General features: G+C 47.2%; 1 protein-coding gene across 2 annotated transcripts in view; it reads left to right on the forward strand.

Moving 5' to 3' along the window:
- Positions 1–13,096, forward strand: part of STXBP1 (syntaxin binding protein 1) — a 62,637-nt gene that overhangs the window by 35,092 nt on the left and 14,449 nt on the right. For both annotated transcript variants that reach the window (XM_056859972.1, XM_056859973.1), the window contains exons 7-16: positions 726–874; positions 2,858–2,942; positions 4,141–4,271; positions 6,543–6,650; positions 7,416–7,476; positions 9,086–9,151; positions 9,996–10,076; positions 10,986–11,124; positions 11,831–11,940; positions 12,222–12,323. In XM_056859972.1, coding sequence (XP_056715950.1) covers positions 726–874; positions 2,858–2,942; positions 4,141–4,271; positions 6,543–6,650; positions 7,416–7,476; positions 9,086–9,151; positions 9,996–10,076; positions 10,986–11,124; positions 11,831–11,940; positions 12,222–12,323 — 1,032 coding nt within the window. The remainder of the gene's footprint in view (positions 1–725; positions 875–2,857; positions 2,943–4,140; positions 4,272–6,542; positions 6,651–7,415; positions 7,477–9,085; positions 9,152–9,995; positions 10,077–10,985; positions 11,125–11,830; positions 11,941–12,221; positions 12,324–13,096) is intronic.

Here is a 13,096-nt window from a genome sequence, read left to right on the forward strand (position 1 = left end):
GCCATGCTGGATCAGACCCAGGCCCATCAAGTCCAGCAGTCTGTTCACAGAGTGGCCAACCAGGTGCCTCTAGGAAGCCCACGAACTAGACGACTACAGCAGCATTATCCTGCCTGTGTTCCACATCACCCAATATAATAGGCATACTCCTCTGATCCCGGAGAGAATGGGTATGCCTCATGACTAGTATCCATTTTGACTAGTAGCCATGAATACCCCTCTCCTCCATGAACATGTCCACCCCCCCTCTTAAAGCTTTCCAAGTTGGCAGCCATCACCACATCTTGGGGCAGGGAGTTCCACAGTTTAATTCTGCAGCACTCCCAGTTCATAAGAACATAAGAAAGGCCGTGCTGGATCAGACCAAGGCCCATCAAGCACAGCGTCTGTTCATACAGTGACCAACCAGGTGCCTCTAGGAAGCCCACAAACAAGATGACTGCAGCAGTATTAGCCTGCCTGTGTTCCACATATATAGGCATGTTCCTCTGATCCTGGAGAGAATGGGTATGCATCATGACTAGTATTCATTTTGACTAGTAGCCATGGATAGCCCTCTCCTCCGTGAACATGTCCACTCCCCTCTTAAAGCCTTCCAGGTTGGCAGCCATTACCAAATCCTGGTGCAGGGAGTTCCACCATTTAACCGAGTTTCTGGCTGCTGTACCTCTTCAGAGCATCCGGGCTTATTGTCTTTTCTCCTTGTCTTTTGGACCCCACGCTAGGTTTACTCCCTGGACTCTGCCGACTCTTTCCAGAGCTTCTACAGCCCGCACAAGGCCCAGATGAAAAACCCCATCCTGGAGCGCCTGGCAGAGCAGATTGCAACTCTCTGCGCCACTCTGAAGGAATATCCTGCGGTCCGATACAGAGGGTATGCCGGGAGCCAAAGAGTCACTTTCGTTAGCTGCAACAGTGAAAAGAAATCTCCATGTACAGAAGCAGCCGACTGTTTTTTGAACAAAAACCCTGCCCTGCTTCTGAATTTCCTATAGGAATTTGTGTATCCTCTGTTGGAAACAGGGCACCATAGAATCATAGAGTTGGAAGGGACCACCAGAGTCATCAAGTCCAACCCCCTGCACAATGCAGGAAATTCACAACTACCCCCCCCCCCACACACACACAGTGATCAGAAGATGCCCAAGATGCCCTCCCTCTCATCATCTGCCTAAGGTCACAGAATCAGTACAGCTGACAGATGGCCATCTAACCTCTTTTTTTAAAACCTCCAGGGAAGGAGAGTTTACCATCTCCAGAAGATGCCTGTTCCACTGAGGAACCGCTCTAACTGTTAGAAAATTTTCCTAATGTATAGACGGAAACTCTTTTGATTTAATTTGAACCCGTTGGTTCTGGTCCAGCCTTCTTGGGCAACAGAAAACAACTCAGCACCATCATCTATATGACAGCCCCTCAAATACTTGAATATGGTTATCATATTCCCTCTCATTCTTCTCCTCTTCAGGCTAAACACACCCAGCTCCTTCAACCTTTCCTCATAGGACTTGGTCTCCAGACCCCTCGCCATCTTTGTTGCCCTCCTCTGGACACGTTCCAGCTTGTCTACATCTTTCTTAAATTGTGGTGCCCAAAACTGAACATAGTACTCTAGGTGAGGTCTAACCAGAGCAGAGTAAAGTGATACCATCACTTTGCATGATCTGGACACTATACTTCTGTTGATGCATTCCAAGACCACATTTGCCTTTTTGCCTTTTTGCTGTACCTCTTTAGCTGTACCTTTGTACAGATACCAGGTGGATCTTGGTCAGATCCAGCAAAGTGGTTTGTCGCTTTTTAAATGTCATGTGCTTGTTGGGGTTGGACAATTAAGAAAGCTGAAAGGAAGAAAGAAGACTCCTTTGAAATGTGGTGTTGGAGGAGAGTGTTACGGATACCGTGGACTGCCAAAACAAAAAAACAAATCAGTGGGTTATAGATCAAATGAAGCCTGAACTGACCCTAGAAGCTAAAATGACTAAACTGAGGCTATCGTATTTTGGTCACATTATGAGAAGGCAAGAGTCACTAGAAAAGACAGTCATGCTAGGAAAAGTTGATGGCAGCAGGAAAAGAGGATGACCCAATAAGAGATGGATTGTCTCTATCAAGGAAGCCACGGCCCTCATTTTGCAAGACCTGAGCAAGGCTGTCAAAGATAGGACATTTTGGAGGACATTGATTCATAGGGTCACCATGAGTTGGCAGCAACTTGATGGCACTTAACACACACACACTTGTGAAGTCCACCTAAATGTGGGCCAAGAATTGCAAACCGGAGAAGCCATAGAGGTCATAGAATCTTAGGAATGTAGATAGCTGGGTTTCTGGCGGGTGCATGGACTGCATGGTGACTTGCCTGCCTGGTGCAAAGGTTGCGGACATTACCCGTCATATAGGTAGTCTGGTAGATAGTACTGGGGAGAAGCCAGTGGTTATGGAAAGTATTTTTTCACACAACGCATAGTTAAATTGTGGAACTCCCTGCCCCAGGATGTGGTGATGGCTGCCAGCTGGGAGGGCTTTAAGAGGGGAGTGGACATGTTCATTGAGGAAAGGGGTATTCATGGCTATTAGTTGGAATGGATGCTGGTCATGCTGCATACCTGTTCTCTCTAGTATCAGAGGAGCATGCCTATTATTTTGGGTGCGGTGGAACACGGGCAGGATGGTGCTGTGCAGTTGTCTTGTTTGTGGCTTCCTAGAGGCACATGGTTGGCCACTGTGTGAACAGACTGCTGGACTTGATGGGCCTTGGTCTGATCCAGCAGGGCCTTTCTTATGTTCTTATAGAATCATAGAGTTGGAAGGGACCATCTAGGTCCTTAAATGATGTTTGTGTCCACTTTGACAGAGACTACAAAGATAATGCCATGCTAGCCCAGCTAATCCAGGACAAACTGGATGCTTACAAGGCGGACGACCCGACCATGGGTGAGGTGAGCGAGGCCTTGCATGTAGGGTTGCCAGGTCCCCATGGCCACTGATGGAGGATGGGGTAGGGGTAGGGTTGACAGATCCCAGTTGGGAAACTCCTGGAGATTAGGGGATGGACACCAACAACAAAGGGGGAAAAGACTTAACCCTAAAAGCAACAGAATAAAGTACCCAGAGGTCAAGAAAAAATCAACATCCAAGGCCAAAAAGTTATATATATATATATATATGTAAAAGGTAAAGGTCCCCTGTGCAAGCACCAGGTCATTCCTGACCCATGGGGTGATGTCACATCCCGATGTTTACTAGGCAGACTTTATTTATGGGGTGGTTTGCCAGTGCCTTCTCCAGTCATCTTCCCTTTACCCCCAGTTTTACCAACCTCGGAAGGATGGAAGGCTGAGTCAACCTTGAGCCGGCTACCTGAAACCAACTTCCGTCAGGAGCGAACTCAGGTCGTGAGCAGAGCTTGGACTGCAGTACTGCAGCTTACCACTCTGCGCCATGGGATTGCGCCATGGGACAGGATAAAATCAATAACATACATAAGGCCCTGAATAGCCTACCCAACCAGCATGCTTATGTTTGCATACAACACAAATAGACACAATATCACCAAATTAGACTTTAATCAAACATGTTTTGGCCAGATGGCTTTCTCCAGTGGTCAAAACAATCACAATTCCAGACTAAAAATGTACATAACTTTCTAAAACTCTTTATATATATATCCTTTATATTGTATAACTTTTGGCCTTGGATGTTGATTTTTTCTTGACCTTTAATTCTGTGCTTAATTCTGTTGATTTGGGGATGGAGCCTGGGGAGGACAGGGACCTCAGTGGGGTACAGTGCCATAGAATCCATCTTCTTAATGTGTTGAACAATCTCCCAGCTGATAGGAAACCAATCCTTATAATATATGAGGTGAGGGGCTGTGGCTCAGCAGTTGAGTCTCTGCTTGGCATGCAGAAGGTCCCAGGTTCAGTCCCGGCAACTCCAATTAAAGGGACTAGGCAAGTAGGTGATGTGAAAGACCTCTACCTGAGACCCTGGAGAGCCGTTGCCGGTCTGAGTAGACAATACTGACTTTGATGGGCCAGAGGTCTGATTCAGTATAAGGCATCTTCATGTGTTCAGTTTCCTGGGGGATGAAAAGGACAACTATCCATTTCGTTTTCCTCTCCCCCTACCCCCTAGGGTCCGGACAAAGCTCGATCCCAGCTCGTCATCCTGGACCGTGGTTTCGATCCCTGCTCCCCGGTGCTGCATGAGCTGACGTTCCAAGCCATGAGCTATGACTTGCTGCCCGTCGAGAATGACGTCTACAAGTAGGGGCCCCGTCCATGCTGAGAAGTTTTTTGTTTGTTTGTTTCTCATCTTTATGTAGAAGTCGCCTTGAGAACATCGTGCTGGGAGCTTGGGGGTGTCCAGTGCTTGTAAACTACGCAAATAGTTTCAGCTTCCAGCTTGCACAAGCGGTCATCCGATTCCCTGGAGTCCCTGTGTTTACCCTGTGGATAAAAGGGGAATGCTCAAAAAGGATGGAATGGGATCCCAGCCCTTCCTGCCTCGACCAGGGCCAGGGCCTTTTCTGTCCTGGCCCCTGCCTGGTGGAATAGCCTCTCAAATGAGGCCAGGGCCCTGCGGGACCTTAAAGAGTTCTGCAGGGCCTGCAAAACAGAACTATTCCACCAGGCTTATGGCTGAGGCCAGCTACGGTTTCTTTCTCTGTAAATGTCAGCCTCCCTAACCTTCCACTGCCAATCCCCCCTCTTTGCTATCTCTGTGGGGATTTATTGATGGGCTCGCCTGGCTATAACTATACGCTGCAATTTGGGGGTGCCGTCGGACACGTTTTTGTCCTCTATTTACTGATTTTATAGGGCTGTTTTAATTGTTGTTTTAAAATGCTTTTATACTATTGTGTTGCACATTGTAATACTTTGTGACCCCGCTCTGGGCCAGGCCTTGGCTGGGGAGGGCAAGGTAGAAATTTAATAACCAACCAACCAACCAACCAACCAACCAACCAACCAACCAACCAACGGACACATGAGGCTCTGTCCTCATGGTTGGGAACACTGCTTTTTCTAACACTCCCCCAATGTGCACACAGCACGAAAACTGTACGTGTATAAGGCTCCTTACCTGCTATGAGGAGCTTTTTGGAAATTAGCATTGCCAGTCACGGGATGGAGCCTACGCGCGTACAGTTGTTATCCATTTAGGGAATGCATGGAACCCGTTGTGCAGCCAGTAAGCTCAATCTTGGGCAGGGGTCGGACCAGTGTGTTTGATCCCCTCGTGCCCCCCTCAGATTGCCCCATGTACACACACTATGTTCATAGGGCTCACATAGACTGACTTTCCTCTGCAAATAGTTTCCCTTTCAAGAGAGGTGCGTCCTTCTGAGGGCCACAGAATCACAGAGTTGGAAAGGGCCATCTAGCCTAACCCCTTGCTTAATGCATCTTTAAGAGGACCACAGCCTGTGGTGGATCCACTCCAGGTAATGGTGGAAAGGGGTTTCTCCAGGGTGACCAACCTCCGTATTCTTGAGGACTGACCTGTTCTCCACTCAGTAGCCTGGAGGGCCATTATTGCATTTAGCCCCCAAGTTAGGTTACAATGTTTGGAGCTATTTAGCAGCAAGAACAGCCCTTCACACATTGCTGTCACATCTCTCTCTCTGATGCTCCAGCTATGCCAGAGTATCTATCTGGGTTTCATACATCTTTGAACCCATTTTCTTCTGCTGTTTGGAGGGATGGTGGAAGCAGACTGTTTACAACATCTTGGTAGAGCAGCGTAAGACATCTGGGGGAACTGCTGTGGCCTGAAGCAGCAAATTAGCATCCGTAGGTGGGCATTCCTTAGGATGTGGTAACGGCCTATAGATCAGATGGGGAGGAGAGGATAGAGAAAGAGTCCAGTAGCACCTTAAAGACTAACACAATTTCTGGCAGTATGAGCTTTCGTGAGTCACAGAAGAAGTGACCTGTGACTCAAAAAAGCTCAAACCCTGCCAGAAATTTTGTTAGTCTTTAAAGTGCTACTGGACTCTTGCTCTTCTCTACTGCTACAGATAGATCATGATGGGTAGCCATGTTAGTCTATTTCCAGAGAGGATAGTTGTACCCATGACTGTTAGCTCGGAGAGGTAAATGCAATGAAAGTAGTATCTCCCTGATTATTGGTTGCTGGGCAAATGCTGGCAGAGAGGTATTGCCTTCATGTCTTGTTTGTGGGCATTGTGGAGGCATCTGGCTAACCTCTGTGTGAGACACAATCAAGGTTGTCAAGCATAAGGCCCAGGGGGCAGATCAGGCCCCTTGAGAGCTCTTATCCGGCCTGTGAGCCAGCCGAGGCTGTCACCCTTCTCAGTCCCGATCTGGGCTGGCGAGGCATGGCCCAGCCTGACCAAGCGACATTTATGTCATATCCGGCCCTCGAAACAAACGAGTTTGACACCCCTGGATTTAATGGTCTGGTGCATCAGGATTCTTTTTTTTTGGTGTTGTTCACCTGTTCCCATTGCTTGATGGAAAACCACCCTGCAGATCTTGGAAATTACAGGGCGTCCCTTCCTCTCCCTGCAGGTACGAGACGAGCGGCATTGGGGAGGCCCGTGTAAAGGAGGTGCTGCTGGATGAAGATGATGACCTCTGGGTGACGTTGCGCCACAAGCACATTGCCGAGGTGTCCCAGTAAGAACTCTTCTCCCTCTTTTCCTTTCCTCCTTTGTGGGTGACTGCGTCTCTGAAGCTGCCTTGCGATATGGGAAATATTTATTGTTGGGCCCATTAACCGTGCCCATTAAAGCTGCACAAAACTCTTCTGTGCATAAAGTAGAAAAATGGATTACCATTTTAACAGTTTTGACTAAGGTAAGAGAGTTGGCACTTACCCTAGATGTACGAGATCCATATAAACGCATATATGTCACTAATTAATAGCGAATTAGCAGCCTTACTTGGCTGCTTTGAAGATTGAGGAAGGGTCACTGGTGGGTCATCTTTAAGGGCTGGGGAGGGCGATGTTGAAAATTCAGAGAGGGCTCTGGAATATTAAATTGAAAACTGGATAGCTTGCAAGAATATACAATGCCAGCACCTGCAGCTGCCCCCACCTGCCGCCGGTGGCTTCAACGTTCCCAGGGAATTTGTATGAATTGGACTTGCTCAAGAAGGAAAGTCCAGACCTGGATAGCCCAGGCTTAACCCGATCTGGTCAGATCTCAGAAGCTAAGCAGGATCAGCCCTGGTCAATATTTGGATGGGCAATCCACACCAAGGAAGTTGAGGGTTGCTACGCAGAGACCGGCAATGGCAAACCACCTCTTTCATATCATGCCCTGAAAACCCTACACTAGGTCACCTTTTGTGACTTGATGACAAAAAAAAATGAAGGAAAAGAAATTAGGGTGAGAAGGAGTAATTTTGCAGGCTGAGTTGGAGCTCTTTGTATTCCAGGGAGGTCACTCGGTCTCTGAAGGACTTCTCTTCCAGCAAAAGGATGAACACCGGCGAGAAGGTTAGATGGCACTTAACCACCCACTAGGCACCTGATGGGTTCTGGGAATCTTTTTCCTCCAGTGGTATTTGCTTATTTAGTTGGGATGATTTCAGATTCCTCATCCCTGCTGTTTTGATCCCCACTTTGATTTTGCTTCTCCCTTCTGTGAATTGAAGCTGTGGTTCTTTATTTTCCTGTCAACTTCTGATTCTTCAGCCCAATTCCCCCCACCCCCCACGTATACATTTTAAAGATTATCTGTTCCAGTAAGTCAGATTACACACACGCATATAAATGACATGCATTCTATGCATAAATCCTATATAAAATTGTATCTCAGAATTGTATGTTATGCAAACAACATTAGAAATGAGTTTACAAAACCAAGTATGACAAGCAGAGAACTGAAGCTGTTGACAAAACTGGAAATTTCCATAAGAAGAGGCAACGTGGGGAACCCTCACTCATCCTGATTATCGAGTGGAGGAGCCAGAGATGGATACAACCAGTTTGCATCGACTCGTTTCAAGAGCTTTTACTTCGGCAGGAATGAATGCCCTTCCTTTGGCGGTTTTGGAGGGCAGATAAAAAAGAGTGCCATACTCAAACAGAACATGTAGATGCTCATATGACAAAGCTGAAACTGCATATATTTTGAAAATATATGATCATGGAGTGTCCGATATTTAATGAGCTGAGGGCCAGTTTAATTACTCTTTATTGAAAAATATGGAAATGTCCAACGAGGCATCTGGCGGTATGAGGGCACAGGTGACGTGGCTACTATCAGATACAAATGATTTTGTTACTCTGTGACAAAATTCATAGGAGCAATAATTAACTATCAAAAGAATAACACCGTATATACTCGAGTATAAGCTGAGTTTTTTAGCCATGATTTTTGGCTTAAAAAACTCACCTCGGCTTATACTCGGGTCAATACGGTAATTCGCCTGCAGGGCCCTCTCCCAGCGCGCTCCCGCCGGCCAGCTGATGGGCGGGCTGTCCCGCCTTCAACCCCCCACCCCACCCAATCGCGCCTTTTGCGCGGCAGCTGTGGCGGCTTCTTCCCCCACCCCACCCCACCCAATCGCGCCTTCTGCGCGGCAGCGGCGGTTTCTTCACCCCCCACCCCCCACCTCACCCGGGCCAGTCCTCCCGCTTGCCAGCTGACCCTGCGGGGCCTCCTGCGCACAGGGAGGGGGCCGCCGCCGCCACCACCTGCCTGTGTGCCTGGAGCCCGGTCAGGTAAGCCTGCGGGGGTGGGGAGGGGGTGCATTTCCCCCTCGACTTATACATGGGTGCCTAATTTTTCCCCCATTTTTGGGGTGAAATTAGGCACCTCGGCTTATACTCGGGTCGGCTTATACCCGAGTATATACGGTAAGTACTGCATTTTTTATTCCTTTATTTTCTGCTCAAGGCTGTAGCTGTATGAGCAGTGACAGACAGACAGACAGATAGATAGACTCGTTTTAATGGTTTTCAGCTAGATTACTTATTGCAGTATTACATGGAAACTGCAACCCAAAGTCCATTGATTTTATCATTCTAAACCCAGCTAGGGGCAATCTGAAGTTGGGCATGTTGATAAGGTTCACTCTCTCTTTTTGCTTCTGATTTGTAGACAACCATGAGGGACCTTTCCCAGATGCTGAAGAAGATGCCACAATATCAGAAGGAGCTCAGCAAGGTAAATTCCCATGTTGCTTGAGGACTTAACCACTCTTAGGAAAGAGTGACCAGAACATCTCACATCCTTCTGCCACACCATGCTCAGAAATGGCTTTTTTATTGTGGCTGGGTTTGTGCTCTTCTCTATGTTGAATTTCCTCTTGACCAAATTAAAAATGATTAGGTTTTAAAAAATGCTTTATTTTATGGTTAATATTTTTAATGGATGGTAATGTTTTTAACTGAAGAACCATATTTGGTGGTAGGATGGGGGGGAGGTATATATATATTCAAATTAATAAAACAAACCTGGTTTCGGGATGTTGAAACATGTGTGATGACCCACAGGAGTCCCTTTTCCTAAGGTTTCAAGACTTGCATTCTTTTGAGGGGACCAATCAACTGGGAACTGGTGAGAGGATAGATAAGGCTGGTCCATGGAAGGATCATGTTTATGAAGTCTTACCCTGAGGCAACTCATTGGTTCATCTAGCTCAGTATTATCTACTCCCATTGGCAGCACCGACTCTTTTGGATCTTGGGCTTCCCTAACACCAGCTACTTGTGAATACTGCAGCTGGAAAGTGGACTGGGACCTTCTGCATGCAAAGCATGTGTTTAGCCAAGAAGCGTGGCCAGTCCCGATAACTGGTCCTAAAACTGTGGACCTGATGAGAGGATGCACTTACGGCCATTTGCAGTCAGAACTATGTATTGTCTGGCTATTTCTTAGGGTTGTTTATCATGATGGGGATTGCCTGGGAGGTTCTCCCGGGCTTACCAAATCTTCTGGTTACTCACATGGAGATTCTTATTTATTGTTCCGGGACGGGAGCAACTCTGTCTCTTTTCTGTCTCCCTAGTACTCCACTCACCTTCACCTGGCTGAGGACTGCATGAAACATTATCAAGGCGCTGTGGATAAGCTTTGCAGGGTTGAGCAGGTAAATCACCTAAAAAGAAAATGCTGATGAATGTTCGTGCGCATGGCGGGAGCAGTTTGTGCTGATGGAAAAACCGTACGGCAAGCATCTTTCTTTGTGCTCGCTGTCTGTTCTGGCTGCACCTGTGGGTTTTTCTGAATCGTAAATCTGCATAATTTGACAGAGTTTTGCAGGAGGCTTTGAATTAGCATCTTGGCTGCCTTGCTGAGGGCCACATTTTTCTCTCTCTGTCTTTCAAGGGGGAATGAATTCCTGCTGGGTCTTCCCTTATGCTTTTAAAGTTGTGTCAAAGAAATTGTGGGAAGGTTCACAACACGAACTTCTTCCTTTGAAAGGGGAGATGTGTGCAATAGACTTTAAAAGAAAAATAAATAACAAATAAAATAATGAACTTATGAAGCTCTGACTTACACATTTAGTTTGGGCAAGTCTGTTGAGTCCATTGTGGTTGGCATCTGAGGCACCAAAATGTCTTCACCTGCAACCCAAGGTACTTCCAGCATGGTGTAATGGTTAGGAGTGGTTGACTCTAGTCTGGAGAACCGGGTATGATTCCCCACATGAACAGCAGACTCTATTCTGATGAACTGGGTTGGTCTCCCCACTCCTACTCATGAAGCCTGCTGGGTCACCTTGGGCTAGTCACAGTTCTCTCTGAACACTCTCAGCCCCACCTACCTCACAAGATGTCTGTTGTGGGGAGAGGAAGAGAAGGAGATTGTAAGCTGGTTTGAGTCTCCTTAAAAGGTAGAGAAAGTTGGCATATAAAAACCAACTCTTCTTCTCCTTCTCTTCTTCCTCCTCACTGGAGATAGAACCTGGGATCTCTTGTAAGCCACTTTGGGTAGAAAAGTGGGCTATAAATGAAGTCAATAAAGAAATGTCGATGGTTACTGATGTTTCCTGCAGGACCTGGCCATGGGTACTGATGCCGAGGGTGAGAAAATCAAGGACCCGATGCGAGCCATTGTCCCGATCCTGCTGGACGGGAACGTCACCACCTATGACAAGATCCGCATCATCTTGCTTTACATCATCCTCAAGAATGGTAGGAGGAATAAGAGCAGCAGCTTGGCAGTGGGCAGGGTAAAAGCAGGAGAGCCAGAGATGCTGAGAAAGGCGTTTGAAATAGCAGCTCAGAGGAAACATCCTTCGACAGTTTTGAAGGCATGGAGTTGCCCTATACCAAGGTCCACCTCTAGTCCATCTAGTTCAGTTTTGTCTGCTCTGACTAGCAACTTCTCTGCTGGATCTCAGTCAAAGAAAGGTCCTTCTCAGTACTTACTACCTGAACTCATTTTAACTAAACCAGGGCTTGAACCTGGGACCTTCTACATGTGAAGTATATGCTGTACCACTGAGCTACTAATTCATTTTAAAAATAGGAAGCTACCTTATGTGAAGTGAAACCATTGATCCATCTAATTCGAGATCATCTCCTTGGATTTGTAGTTGCTCTCCAGTGCTTGGGATGAGAAAGGTACTCCCCACTGTGATCTTTCAAGGGGAGATGCTAATGTTCACCTTAGACCTTGTGCATACAACATAGCTATGATTCTCTAAGCCCCCCCCCCCACACACACACACTATATCTAATAGCAAAACACACACATAATTGGAGTTCTGGACCAAGAATGTTGCAGGATCTCAGAAGTTATCTTTGATATAGGGAAGCTAGTGGTGTCTTTAAACATTCTGACTTTCTGAAGACAATTTTAGATTGGAGAATGGCTCTTCTTTGTTGTGTTTTCCAGGAATCACTGAGGAAAACCTGAACAAGCTGATTCAACATGCCCAGATCCCACCTGAGGACAGTGAGATCATTACCAATATGGCCCACCTTGGAGTACCCATAGTCACGGATGTGAGTCTCCCAACCTGGTCTCTGAGCTTCTACCATTGGCCACAGGTTTCAACTCCCAGGGCCTGAGAGAAACTACAGTTGATGATATTAAAGAAACCTGTCCTTGAGGTACCCTGGCCCTAAACCACTTAAGATAGAAACCAGCCATTTGAATTGTGGTCTGAAATACACAGAGAAGATACCCTTAAGTGGTCCACAGTTGAGGCAAGAGGGTAGGCAAGAGGTAAAAACGAGTGGTTTGCCTCGTCCAAACGTTCTCCTTGTTTGTCCTTTGTGTTCAGTCCACTCTGCGCCGCAGAAACAAGCCTGATCGGAAGGAACGTATCAGCGAACAAACCTATCAGCTATCCCGATGGACCCCAGTGGTCAAGGATATCATGGAGGTGAGGCTAAGGAGGGGAAGGGAATGTAGAGCAGGGGGATTTTTTCCCCTGAAGCACATTAAAAAAATGTTCCTTGCTAGATCAGGCCAAAGGTCCATCTCCTTAAAAGGTAAAGATCCCCTCCAGCAATTCAGTCAGGGTGGGATGGGGTCTCCTTTGGAGTGCTACTTGGCTCAGGAACAAATACTGTGCTGGATTTCACAAACTCCAGTTCCACCTTCCATAACGTATGGGAGACCCCCTCCCGATCCCTTCCAACAGTCCTAAAAAGTAAAGGTAAAGGTCCCCTGTGCAAGCACCTGGTCATTACTGACCCATGGGGTGACATCTCATCCCGATGTTTTCTAGGCGGACTTTGTTTACGGGGTGGTTTGCCAGTGCCTTCCCCAGTCATCTTCCCTTTACCCCCAGCAAGCTGGGTCCTTGTTTTACCAACCTCGGAAGGATGGAAGGCTGAGTCAACCTTGAGCCGGCTACCTGAAACCAACTTCCATTGGGATCGAACTCAGGTCGTGAGCAGAGCTTGGACGGCAGTACTGCAGCTTACCACTCTGCGCCACTGGGCTCCTCCTTATGCGAGGCTTATAGGGTTACCACCTCTGGGTTGGGAAATTCCTGAAGATTTGGGGGTGGAGCCTGGGGTTTGGGGAAGGAGGAACCTCTGTGGAGTATAAAGGCATGCAGCCCACCCTCCAAAGCAGCCATTTTCTCCAGGGGAACTGATCTCTCAAGTCTAGAGATCAACTGTAATTCTGGGAGATCTCTGGGCCCCA

The sequence above is a fragment of the Euleptes europaea genome, chromosome 14, assembly GCF_029931775.1.
Source record: "Euleptes europaea isolate rEulEur1 chromosome 14, rEulEur1.hap1, whole genome shotgun sequence".
NCBI lineage: Eukaryota > Metazoa > Chordata > Lepidosauria > Squamata > Sphaerodactylidae > Euleptes > Euleptes europaea.